Source organism: Pleurodeles waltl, chromosome 5 (assembly GCF_031143425.1).
Source record: "Pleurodeles waltl isolate 20211129_DDA chromosome 5, aPleWal1.hap1.20221129, whole genome shotgun sequence".
Classification (NCBI taxonomy): domain Eukaryota; kingdom Metazoa; phylum Chordata; class Amphibia; order Caudata; family Salamandridae; genus Pleurodeles; species Pleurodeles waltl.
In genome coordinates, this window is record NC_090444.1 from 918355981 (window position 1) to 918369202 (window position 13222).

At 43.1% G+C, this 13222-nt stretch overlaps 1 protein-coding gene across 5 annotated transcripts in view; it reads right to left on the reverse strand.

Moving 5' to 3' along the window:
- The window catches only part of MAP4K3 (mitogen-activated protein kinase kinase kinase kinase 3), a 960603-nt gene that overhangs the window by 316238 nt on the left and 631143 nt on the right, over positions 1 to 13222 (reverse strand). For all 5 annotated transcript variants that reach the window (XM_069235044.1, XM_069235047.1, XM_069235048.1 and 2 more), the window contains 2 exons: positions 1589 to 1649; positions 1380 to 1497 (listed from right to left, as the gene is read on the reverse strand). In XM_069235044.1, the coding sequence (XP_069091145.1) occupies positions 1380 to 1497; positions 1589 to 1649 (179 nt within the window). The remainder of the gene's footprint in view (positions 1 to 1379; positions 1498 to 1588; positions 1650 to 13222) is intronic.

The following is a 13222-nucleotide window of genomic DNA, read 5'->3' on the forward strand; positions in this document are numbered from 1 at the left end:
TAACAATTATGTACCTGAACAACACTTGGTCCAGAGACAAAAAGTGTAATTTGAAATTGTATGTGAAGAGATATGTTGCAATGTATGCTTGCTGCTCATGGCTAATTCAGTCCTCTGTAGTATATGCTAAAACATTTTATTTAAGATAACTTGAGCTATTCCTAAATATCTTGAGACTTAACTCGGTCTGGGTTCCCAAAAGACGTGGGAAAGTTCCAAAGACTGTAAAAGGGTATATCGACTTTAGAAGTGAAAACTTATTAAGGCAGATTTGCTCACCTCTCTCCTAAGATCTTTGCCATTCAGAGAGTTCTTTAATATGTTAATATTCCAAGCAGCTGCATATGAAAGGAGCACTATAATACCATAAACTGACTATTTAAACAGATTAATTTAAGTGCCACATACACAATGCTAGTCTCACCCAAGGCAGGGGGGCACTGTAAAATATTCTTATGTAGTGTACAGAGGCCAATGAGAATTTCTCATTTCACTTACATGCCCTATTTATTAGCAGAAAAACAAAATTTTAATAAACGATCTGGCAACACCCTGATCACCAACAACTACAAGTGACGGGAGAAGGATAACAGAGGAAGGATTAAGCATGGAAGTAATAAACCTTTGAATCTACTGGGTTTCTGGGACCTAATGAAACAGATCTGTTCTGAGGTTTATCAACATCTATAGGTATTTGGTCAAACTAAATTCAACTTACAGAATAGACATTAGTGCTAGGGTGCAACCTTTTGCAGTTTCGTCCTGTATAATTAAGTCACAGAGACCTATGCCTGGGAAATCCTTCCAATTACTCAGTAGGATGGTATGTCACCGTTAAGGCACTATTCCCACTGACAAAGTTATCTTCTGCTGAGCTTATTGCCATGGCCTTCTTCATTAACCAATCATAAACTTCATTTGTAAGAAAAAGAATTATCTGTTAAGGAACAGTGGACTACATTGTTTCTCCTCCAAATTAATTGCTAGACAATATCTTGCAATCCTTTCACAGAGTGAGCAGGAGCTAATTCAGGGCACGTTTCCAAAGGAAAACACTTTCAGTAGAAAAACTTAAAAAACTAGAACAGAGTGGGGCAAAGCATAACGGGACTGGGGTGCAATTAAGAATGTGACGTGCGTTTTTGCATCTAAGGTCTCCTACGTTTTTAAACATTCAGGTTCAATGTACAATCCCCATAAAAAGGTGACAGAGCGCCCTGAAGCACGAGCAACTGACTCAAAGTGAAACTGGGCTATTATCAAGATATGAACCCAAAATGGTATTTACACTAAGAAGCATCACATAATTTCTATTTAAGTATTGAAAAAAAAAAAGTACCCATATTTTTTTGGCAGAAGTGGCTTGCAATTACATTTACCTGGGAAGTATTCTATCGGGGAGCTTGTGTGCTGGAATAGCAACTGGCAACTTCTGCATCTGTCTTGCATAATCAAAAAGTCCAGGTAACATATGGGAATACAGCTGTGAAGCTTTACCTGAGAATGTAAGAATTCAAGATGCATTGAGAAATGGGATTTTCATATTTATAGAAAACAATATAAGATCTATAATAATGTAAAACCTTACCAGACACAGATAGTAAACAATTATTCATAACATACAACCACGTACATCGACGAGGAAAAAGCTAGAAGAAAAAACAGAAATTGCACCTATATGAATATTAAAGGACAGAATGCAATATATAAATCAAACACGTTTGCTCTGTGCGTTTAGGAATTTCGAAACTCGGTTTTCCACCGAGAGGACAGAATCTATAAACATTTCTCCAAAGGCAATAAAGCTAGGATGCCCAGTACTTTATATCTGTGTCTAGCTGGAAGTGAAGAACAAATAAGCTGTATTCATCGGAAATATCAGAAATATAAATAAAAACACAAGAAAAAGGATTCATTCACCAAGAGTTTGGCCTTGAAAGTTCAGGAATATTGTGTGGCAATCCAAACTTGCTCCTGCAATTGAGAAGTAAGCTAGAGTCTCTAGTTTATCCGGGCTATCTCCCTAACATCAGGATTAAGTCAGGAGTGCTTCCAAATTAAGGGGGTTATTACAACTTTGGAGGAGGTGTTAATCCGTCCCAAATGTGACAGATATACCACCAGCTGTATTACGAGTTCCATAGGATATAATGGACTCGTAATACGGCTGGTGGTATATCCGTCACTTTACCGTCACTTTTGGGACGGATTAACACCTCCTCCAAAGTTGTAATAACCCCCTAAGTCACCACAACATTTTTGTGAATTGAGCAGAAGCTGTTTGATCAGGGGCATGCTATAAAGCAGAAAAATCAGCTTTAAGAGCAATCAATTAGCAAGAAGGTACTACTATAGCCTTAGAACCCGCCGTAGCGGGCTCTACCGGCTATTAAAGGCCCGAGCCGAAGGCGAGGGCATTTAACAAGGGAGAGGGACTTTAATAGCCGGTAGAGCCCGCTACGGGGGGTTCTAAGGCTATTAGAACATTCTGCCACACAGGGCAGAATGTTCTATTAAAAAAAAAAAAAATGTTCACGGAGCCCGAGGGGATTTAAATCCCCTCGGGCTCTGTGAGGCTTTGTTCACAGCTGTTGCTGTGAACAAAGCGAACATTGGAATGTTGGCGCTGCGGGCTTTTACCGGCCTGTAAAAGCCCGCAGCAGTCCATTGTCTTCAATGGACATGCCAACATTCCAATGTTCTAATAAATGGCTAGATAAAAACAACTTCAGCTCCTGCATGTTTTTCTCAATACAAGGCATTTTCACAACATCACTGTAAACAGTGGCAACTGGCTCATATTTACAATGGAAGTTTATTACCAATACATTTTTCAATTCTGGGGGCATTTTTTTTGTGGCAACGCTCCTCCACTCTCGTGGAGGGGCTGCCCCGGACTGTAAATCATCTCTGTACATATTGCAGGAAGGGGAAGGCAGGGTAGACAGGCCCTGCTTCATTCCATTACATGATCAGCTATTTATACATATGTCACCACTTCAAGCAAAAAATAGGTTATTTACCTGCAGCAATGCTTTTTCTGGTGGATAATTCATCATCTAGAAGAATCTTTCAAGTAGGCAGAATGGTTCTATGTATTCTATTAAATGTATGTATTTGGAGTCAGAAAAGTGCATGACAGGGACCTGCACCATCTCTAACTTTTCACTTGTCTCTCAATATCTCTAAGGACATGCTGGTTCTATGAAGGCACACTGTGCTAATGATGTCAGTACAGCTAATTTCCTCACACAAAAGACAGACAAAACATCAATGAAAGACATATCTTACGAGAGTAGAGGAGAGGATGATGGCAATCTGCAGAAATACACAATTATCCACCAGAAAAGTACTTTCCTAAGGTAGGTAACCTGGGGCCATATGTATCATGCATTCTGCGGTCACAAACACCGCAAAAATACTTTTTAGTATGTATAAATTCGAATCGCAATTTCGAATTGTGAATACATACCAAAGCAGCGTGTTCAGTGTATCCCTTCCCAATAACGAATCGCAGTGGTATACAGGAATGTTTTGTGACCGAAATGCAGTCGCAAATGATACACATTTTACAATCTACTTTAAGTAGGTGGTAAACCAATAGCAAACGGGGGGGGGGGGATGGTCCCCAAGGAATCCCCTCTCCTTTGTGAATGGTAGCGAAAACGTTTTGTATGTGCCTACTCTTAGCAAACTTTTCATTATTCTTTTTTTAAGGACATCCTGTTTTCCTTTCAGGAAAACGGGCTGCATTTAAAAAAAAAAAAAAAAAAGTTTCCTTTATTAAAAGCAATCAGACATGGTGGTCTGCTGAGCCCAGCAGGCCACCATCCCTGTGATATTAGCGTTTCCTAATGGGTTGCAAATTGCGACTTGCATCATTAATGTTAATGAGTTAGGTCGATTTGCCACCCATTAAGAAATGCTAAATGAAACTCACGGAGGTTCATACATTCAAAGAGCGTTTACCTAATTGCGATTCGCCAACAATCGCTATTAGGTAATCGCTATTTACAATAATGATACATCTTTACATTAGTTGTCTAATTTATCTTTGTCTTTCTAAACCAGAGCCCATAAAAGGAGTCATCTAATGACTAGGGTGTTTATACAACGATATTTAAATTCAAAAACTGAAAAAAACAAGTGCTAGTTAACATGCAGTCGTCACTAGTTACAACATAGTTCAAAACTATAATACTTGGTGAAAGTGAGCAATGACCATTAAGGGGGAGATGGGACGAAGTAATCAGTGCACTAAGAAAATTCCACCATATCTCTCAAGCAAGACAACCTTATTGTCAAGTGGTTAAAGACCACATCTGCGTGTATGTTCAACACATCTTTTTTGGATCCAAACCTCTGATGTGATGTACAACTGTACTTTTCTTCTGTGAGTATCTGAATATCACTTCAATGTACTGAATAAAGAAGTTCCACGTTCGCCAAACCAATGCTCATAATTCCTCCAACAACAAGTACTCCATTAAAGGGGAACAATGGCTAAATGTGGTGATCAGACAGCCCTGAAACCTCAACGACTAGGCGGGGCTGGTGATTAGTGAAAACAAAAAGATCTAATTTTAAAGGCTCTGCAGCTTTCTTAATCACTGCAGACACAGATCTAACCTTCTTCAGAAGGCGGAGCATAGTGGTGAAAAGTAAACCAGCTGAAGAGCTATTCATCCTTCTAGTGTTTTGCTGATTCAACATGGAGAAAACTATTTTACCTAGCAGGCAGTAAGCCTCTGAATCAGTGACTTCCTCTCTGAAGGTATACAGTTCAGAAAAAAACAACTCAGTGTATCTCGATGTGTTGACATTGCGCAGGATTGGATGCCTTTTTAACAGCTGCCATTTGTCTAAAAATATAAAAATATCCTTTTAATAAGGTTTCAAAATTATTTTAGTATTATTTCTAGCACAGAGTGGAGATAAATAAAATTCCACTCGCTCATGTCATATTTGGCTAGAACTCCTGAAATCAACACCGTAAGGAGGGGAATAAGACAATTTGCAGCAGCTGCCACTGTGGTCATATAATAACTATTAAAACCTTCGATTCAGCAGCCAATCCTGGCATATTAGAAGTCTCCCACACTTAGCCGTATAATCCAAGGCTTCTCTAAAGGGCTCAAACTGAAAGGGTCAGTTAAGAAGTGAAAACATACAGGGGGTAGCTCAAGTCTGCTAGAGCCAGAAAACTCTTGAAAGACAAATCCAATAGCACTGCAGCAATGAAAAACACAACACATGCTGCTGTGACCCTACACATCAGAATCCAACCTGTGATGAAAGAAGGAGGAGGATTGGCCACCCAGCGCTATTTTGTCTGTTTTTCGGAGTAATAAGAGAAATGAGTGGTCAGAGAAGTTTGCTGTTTTTTGAAGAAAACACCATCTTAACAAATTCACTCGGCTTCCAGTTAATACCTCCCTTCTGCTGGAGGGTCATAATAAGCTTGTACTGCCTCTCCAGGGCAACCTTAGGGCACGTTTTGTTACATATACCACTCGCATTGGAGTAAGCTAGAGGCCTAAATACAACATGCATTTTGTATTCAGGTGGGTGGCAAACGTTAGCATCTTACAACCGATACAGGATGTAAAGCTGGAAAGACTGAAGGCAAAGACTGTGGAATAATAGCCCAATAAACATCAAATACAAGAACAAATTGTGAGGAAACCAAATAAAACACTCAACAAAACCCTCATTTCTGTTGCCTGCTTATCAGTTAATGACCGGAAAAAGGATGTACTAACACCGTTGGTACAAAAGCATATTTACATACAGAGCTGGCACTTCTTTTCTGGGGAGTGACACTAGTGAGGCTTTGCAGGAGACTCAGCTGGGGGTGGGGCTGTGATAATATTTTCGGATCAAGTCTGATGATGCCCATTAGAAACTTCTGGGTGAAGAATGTGAGAATTATCTTTAAGAAAATGCTGTGGGATTATATCTAAAATGAGATGCAGCTGCTCTTCAGGGTAAGTGGACTGGAAGGATTTCCAGAAAGACCACAATTGTTTACCTCTACCTATTAACTGTTTCCATAGTCAACCTCGTTAGTCCCGACTAGGCAGTAATTAAGACATTTAAAAAATATATTTTTATATTTGTATTTAATCAACACAAAAGAGAAATTTAAAAAAGGGAAACAAAAAAGGGAAACCATTTTCAGCACACAATAGTTCAATTCTATCCTGCATATAGTTTTAGTTTGACATGTATGTGGCCTAGTCCCCCACCAGCTCATTAAGCCATGTAACAATTTAGTTAACGAAAAGTACTATCATAAATCAATGTAAATTCCAAGAAACATTCAGGGAGGGTTATTATTTAAAGGGGGATGGGGGGTGGAGTGTGTGTGTTGGGGGGGGGGGGGGTCCTCGCTGGTGGTCGTTGGTCTGTCCATTTTGCCAGCACGGCAGTTCAGTGGGCCAAGTTTTCCATTAGATTCTCATCTTTTCTTGAGTCCATCTTATCGCGTTCGTCACCTATACCCTATTCTGGCAAGTCTTGTTTCCACAGATTACATTTTGGGGCAATTGGGCTGAACCAATGTAATGTATAGCTATTGACTTTTTCACAAATTCTATACCCATAGATGCAACCCTTATTTTCATGTCGTAGTTCTTCTTTGAGGGAAATATTGCTAACAAACATTGCTCAACTGTTTTTATCAGTAGCGTTCATGTCGCTGTCTGTAGACTCTCCACCACTCTATCTTAAAATTCCACCACTTGGGAGCATTTGCACACCATATGGATGAAGTTGGCCCCAGTTGATCCACACCACCCACGGGCAGATGATGTGTATAAGTAAATTAATACCAGGTTTTTCTGGGTAATATAAGTTGTACTGGAGGCAGTGAAAGTTAACTTGCTTCAGTCGGGCATTGTGAAACAGTTTTGAATCGCTCACAGGCTTTCCTCCAGACAGAGTTTAAGGGGTCTGGGCTGGGCTGACCTTTCTCATATGTGTACCATGTTTCCTACTCTATCGAGTGTTAGTGCCAGGTAGAGACTGGATATTAATCTCCTACCCCCTGCCAAAGTATTCCTCGCATTGTATTTGTTTCTGTATGCACTTGTGGGAATGTGGTCAACATTTCTCTGGTGGAACACTCCAGTCTGACATACTAGATGAATTGACCAGGACCTACTCCGAAATTAAACATGCTTGATCAAAGATAAGGGATGTATTCTTCAGTAACAGATCACCTATGTTTTGACAACCCCTTTATCTTCATTGTACCATGGACATGTCCTGAAGTTATGTCTCTGAAGGTCTTAATGGACCACAAGGGCATATCAGTAGTAAAAGGGGGCTATGTGAGAATCGTGTTGATCACCTTCTCCCAGACCCTTCCCTGCTGTCTAATCATATATGGCTAATCCTTTGGTACATTTTACCCCCAACAAAAAGGCCTCCAGGAGAGCATTCAGGGGACGTCCCCAGCCAGTCTATTGTACCAAATTGTAACCTTCATCAAATTAATACTGTACATGTTGCAGCTGTGCAACAGCATAATACAAAAACGAACCTGAGAGTCCAATCGCCCATCCAACCAAGGAAATGTCTAAGTGTCTACTTTGACACAACACAGTTTTCCCGCCGAAACTAGGGAACACATCAGTCTCTCCACTCACAGAAACAAACTAAACGTCACGGGGAACATGAAATTCTGCAGGACATAGACCCCCCTTAGGAGGAAGATCCCTTTGATCAATGATATTCCTCCCATACTCGAAAGCAGCAATACATTTCACAATTCAATAGAGTGCTCTATCCTAATCAGTATCTTACCCAGACTGAATTTGTACTAAGTTTGATCATCGTGCAGGACCTCTAGCCATAGATCTTTAAGGTGGTTTACCATCTACAACATCTTAAGCGCCAGGAGGGTCTGGAGCTCTGTGTCCTTGAGTTCATCCAATGGAAATAGTCTAGAAGTGGTCCAATTTATTTTCGAATCTGAGATCCTTCCGAAATTCTCTGGGGGAGCAAGGAGGCACAAAATGGACTGTGCTGGGCTGCGTAAACATACCAGGGTGTCATCCATATAAGCAAACTCAATATACTCAGTGAGCCCCACCCGAACAATGCAATGCGCAAAGGCTACTCACAACTTACATGCCAGAAGCTCCATGGTCAGTACCAACAGTATGGGAGACTGGCTAACGTTTTGCATACCTTGTCCCATTGTCCCAGGAATGTGATATCCAGCACACAGTACATTCCCGGGCTGTCAGTTCAGCATAGAATAGTTTGACTCACCCGGAGAAGAAGTTCCTCTGTTGTGATCGGGGCTTTCAACTGATCTCTCTGTTCCACCAACGACCTATGGAGCTCTATGCCATTCAGATAGTCTAGCACTGCTGAATCCAAATGACCTCAGTTTGAGTGTAACCCCCTGCCAGGTGATCTCTGCACTTCCTACGCCAAAACATTCAACTGATTTTCTCCACTATTCTTCTATGTAAGTAGTATCTTTACGTTCATCTGTCATCTATTGTGTGTAAAATTAATGTGGATGTTGTCTGTGGATGTTTAAAGTACACTGGTCATTTAACAGTCCGATGCATATCTAACATGAAAACTACCGGCAGAACAAGTTACATACCTTCGGTAAAGATCTTTCTGGTAGATACACTAAACTCAGATTCCTCATTTTAAGATTATCCTAAGCACCACACTGTATCTGGAAGATTTTTCAGAATAGCCTCTGAACACCTGTAGGTGGTGTCATGAATTTCTGCACTGAGCCACTCTGCCACATTTATGCACCACCCAAGCATGCTGATGTCACTTTCTCAACACTGATCACACCCTGGGATTCAGAGTCCAAAAACCAACTGTGACAGTGTTCAGATCACAAATCTGGAACTTTTTTTTCCAAATGGAAAAGAGGTCATTCCACCGAACAGGGAGGCGGTAGGGCTGCGAGGAATCTGTAGTCAGAGTTTTCTGCCAGAAAGAGTGCTACCAAAGATAAGTACCTTGCTCTTCTGAAGGATACTTTTAACCAGATTCCTCACCTTTAGAATACATACCAAAGAAGTAACTCCACCAGGTGGTGCGCCCGAGGAATGACTGTAGGAGGCTGGACTGGCTTGTAGTGAGTACCAAGGGGTACTTGCACCTTGCACCAGGCCCAGTTATCCCTTATTAGTGTATAGGGTGTCTAGCAACTTAGGCTGATAGATAATGGTAGCTTAGCAGAGCAGCTTAGGCTGAACTAGGAGACGTGTGAAGCTACTACAGTACCACTTAGTGTCATATGCACAATATCATAAGAAAACACAATACACAGTTATACTAAAAATAAAGGTACTTTATTTTTATGACAATATGCCAAAGTATCTTAGAGTGTACCCTCAGTGAGAGGATAGGAAATATACACAAGATATATATACACAATAGTAAAAATATGCAGTATAGTCTTAGAAAACAGTGCAAACAATGTATAGTTACAATAGGATGCAATGGGGAAACATAGGGATAGGGGCAACACAAACCATATACTCCAAAAGTGGAATGCGAACCACAAATGGACCCCAAACCTATGTGACCTTGTAGAGGGTCGCTGGGACTATTAGAAAATAGTGAGAGTTAGAAAAATAACCCTCCCCAAGACCCTGAAAAGTGAGTGCAAAGTGCACTAAAGTTCCCCTAAGGACAAAGAAGTAGTGTTAGAGGAATAATGCAGGAAAGACACAAACCAACAATGCAACAACTGTGGATTTCCAATCTAGGGTACCTGTGGAACAAGGGGACCAAGTCCAAAAGTCACAAGCAAGTCGGAGATGGGCATATGCCCTGGAAATGCCAGCTGTGGATGCAAAGAAGCTTCTACTGGACAGAAGAAGCTGAGGTTTCTGCAGGAACGAAAAGGGCTAGAGACTTCCCCTTTGGTGGACGGATCCCTCTCGCCGTGGAGAGTCGTGCAGAAGTGTTTTCCCGCCGAAAGAACGCCAACAAGCCTTGCTAGCTGCAAATCGTGCGGTTAGCGTTTTTGGACGCTGCTGTGGCCCTGGAGGGACCAGGAGGTCGCAAATTGGACCAGGAGAGAGAGGGGACGTCGAGCAAGACAAGGAGCCCTCTCAGCAGCAGGTAGCACCCGGAGAAGTGCCAGAAACAGGCACTACGAGGATGCGTGAAACGGTGCTCACCCGAAGTGGCACAAAGGAGTCCCACGTCGCCGGAGACCAACTTAGAAAGTCGTGCAATGCAGGTTAGAGTGCCGTGGACCCAGGCTTGGCTGTGCACAAAGGATTTCCGCCGGAAGTGCACAGGGGCCGGAGTAGCTGCAAAAGTCGCGGTTCCCAGCAATGCAGCCCAGCGAGGTGAGGCAAGGACTTACCTCCACCAAACTTGGACTGAAGAGTCACTGGACTGTGGGGGTCACTTGGACAGAGTCGCTGGATTCGAGGGACCTCGCTCGTCGTGCTGAGAGGAGACCCAAGGGACCGGTAATGCAGCTTTTTGGTGCCTGCGGTTGCAGGGGGAAGATTCCGTCGACCCACAGGAGATTTCTTCGGAGCTTCTGGTGCAGAGAGGAGGCAGACTACCCCCACAGCATGCACAAGCAGGAAAACAGTCGAGAAGGTGGCAGGATCAGCGTTACAGAGTTGCAGTAGTCGTCTTTGCTACTATGTTTCAGGTTTGCAGGATTCCAGCGCGGTCAGCAGTTGATTCCTTGGCAGAAGGTGAAGAGAGAGATGCAGAGGAACTCGGATGAGCTCTTGCATTCGTTATCTAAAGTTTCCCCAGAGACAGAGACCCTAAATAGCCAGAAAAGAGGGTTTGGCTACCTAGGAGAGAGGATAGGCTACTAACACTTGAAGGAGCCTATCAGAAGGAGTCTCGGACGTCAACTGGTGGCACTGGCCACTCAGAGCAGTCCAGTGTGCCAGCAGCACCTCTGTTTCCAAGATGGCAGAGGTCTGGAGCACACTGGAGGAGCTCTGGACACCTCCCAGGGGAGGTGCAGGTCAGGGGAGTGGTCACTCCCCTTTCCTTTGTCCAGTTTCGCGCCAGAGCAGGGCTAAGGGGTCCCCTGAACCGGTGTAGACTGGCTTATGCAGAATTGGGCACATCTGTGCCCAACAAAGCATTTCCAGAGGCTGGGGGAGGCTACTCCTCCCCTGCCTTCACACCATTTTCCAAAGGGAGAGGGTGTAACACCCTCTCTCAGAGGAAGTCCTTTGTTCTGCCATCCTGGGCCAGGCCTGGCCGGACCCCAGGAGGGCAGATGCCTGTCTGAGGGGTTGGCAGCAGCAGCAGCTGCAGTGAAACCCCAGGAAGGGCAGTTTGGCAGTACCAGGGTCTGTGCTACAGACCACTGGGATCATGGGATTGTGCCAACTATGCCAGGATGGCATAGAGGGGGCAATTCCATGATCATAGACATGTTACATGGCCATATTCGGAGTTACCAATGTGAAGCTACATATAGGTAGTGACCTATATGTAGTGCACGTGTGTAATCGTGTCCCCGCACTCACAAAGTTCAGGGAATTGGCTCTGAACAATGTGGGGGCACCTTGGCTAGTGCCAGGGTGCCCTCACACTAAGTAACTTTGCACCTAACCTTTACCAGGTAAAGGTTAGACATATAGGTGACTTATAAGTTACTTAAGTGCAGTGTAAAATGGCTGTGAAATAACGTGGACGTTATTTCACTCAGGCTGCAGTGGCAGGCCTGTGTAAGAATTGTCAGAGCTCCCTATGGGTGGCAACAGAAATGCTGCAGCCCATAGGGATCTCCTGGAACCCCAATACCCTGGGTACCTCAGTACCATATACTAGGGAATTATAAGGGTGTTCCAGTAAGCCAATGTAAATTGGTAAAAATGGTCACTAGCCTGTTAGTGACAATTTGGAAAGAAATGAGAGAGCATAACCACTGAGGTTCTGATTAGCAGAGCCTCGGTGAGACAGTCAGTCACAACACAGGTAACACATTCAGGCACACTTATGAGCACTGGGGCCCTGGGTTACCAGGGTCCCAGTGACACATACAACTAAAACAACATATATACAGTGAAAAATGGGGGTAACATGCCAGGCAAGATGGTACTTTCCTACAATGACTCAGACCAAAATGTACTGCACAACTGAAAACTCAAATTGTCCTTTTGTTCCTACCTGGCTATCAAGGCAGTAATGCTTTGTGAATCTGTGCACCGATATCCACAAAGCAGTTTGGATCACTCTGTGAGCCAGCACAGTGGTAGAAGCCTTGGCCTTGATGGAATGGGCCCTTAATCTTTCTGGAGGCTGGTTTTTGGCAAACATACCGCAAATCCTAATACAGAGGTCTATTCACCTGGACAAAGTTCTTTTCTGTATGTTGCATTTATTTGCCCCAAAGAACTCCATCCAATGGTCTGTGGCACGATACGTTATATAGTTTGGTGCTCATTTGTGGTACAAACAATGGAGTAATCTAATCCGTTTTCAAAGGGTGAGGTGTGGCAACTAATGTCAAAAGTGTAATGGATTGTCCCACATGAAAGGGAGGGACAACATTTGGTAGAAAAGCTACTTGTCCTCAGCAGCAATCTGTCATGAAAAAAGGTGGCATGGGGGCAGGACTGACAGAGTTTTGAAGCTCACTCACACGACGAGCTGAAGCTATTACAATGAGAATGATCATCTACAGTGACAGAAGAGGTAGAGGACAGCTGTGTAATGTCTCAAAATGGGAGCACATAAGCAAAGTAAAGTCCCACTATGGCATCACGAAGGGTTTAGAAGGAATTCTTTGAAAATCACATCACAACAGGTGATTTGAACACAGATGGATGGTCCAGTAAATGCAAAAGTGTGAAAGAGACCGGAAAAAACCTTTAACAGTGCTCACTGCAAATCCTTGCTGGTCAAAGATAAAACAAACAACAAAACATCCAGCAATTTGACCTGCAAGGGTTCTCTATTAAGGGTGCCACACCAAGACAAAAACTTGTCCCAATGTCTGGCGCAAACAGACTTTGCCTTAGGATGCCTGGCCACAAGAATGATAACCGCTACTTTGAAAGAAGATTGAATGCAGTAAATTGCTACCCTCAATCTCCTCTCATGGAGGTGTACACTGCACAGTACTAGGGGAAAGACACTGCCTTCCTTCTGAGAGAGGAAATCCTCTTAAATGGGCAGCTTGATCAGAGGCCAGATCCTCAGGTCTGGAAGTTCCAGTTACCACACTGTTTGGGCC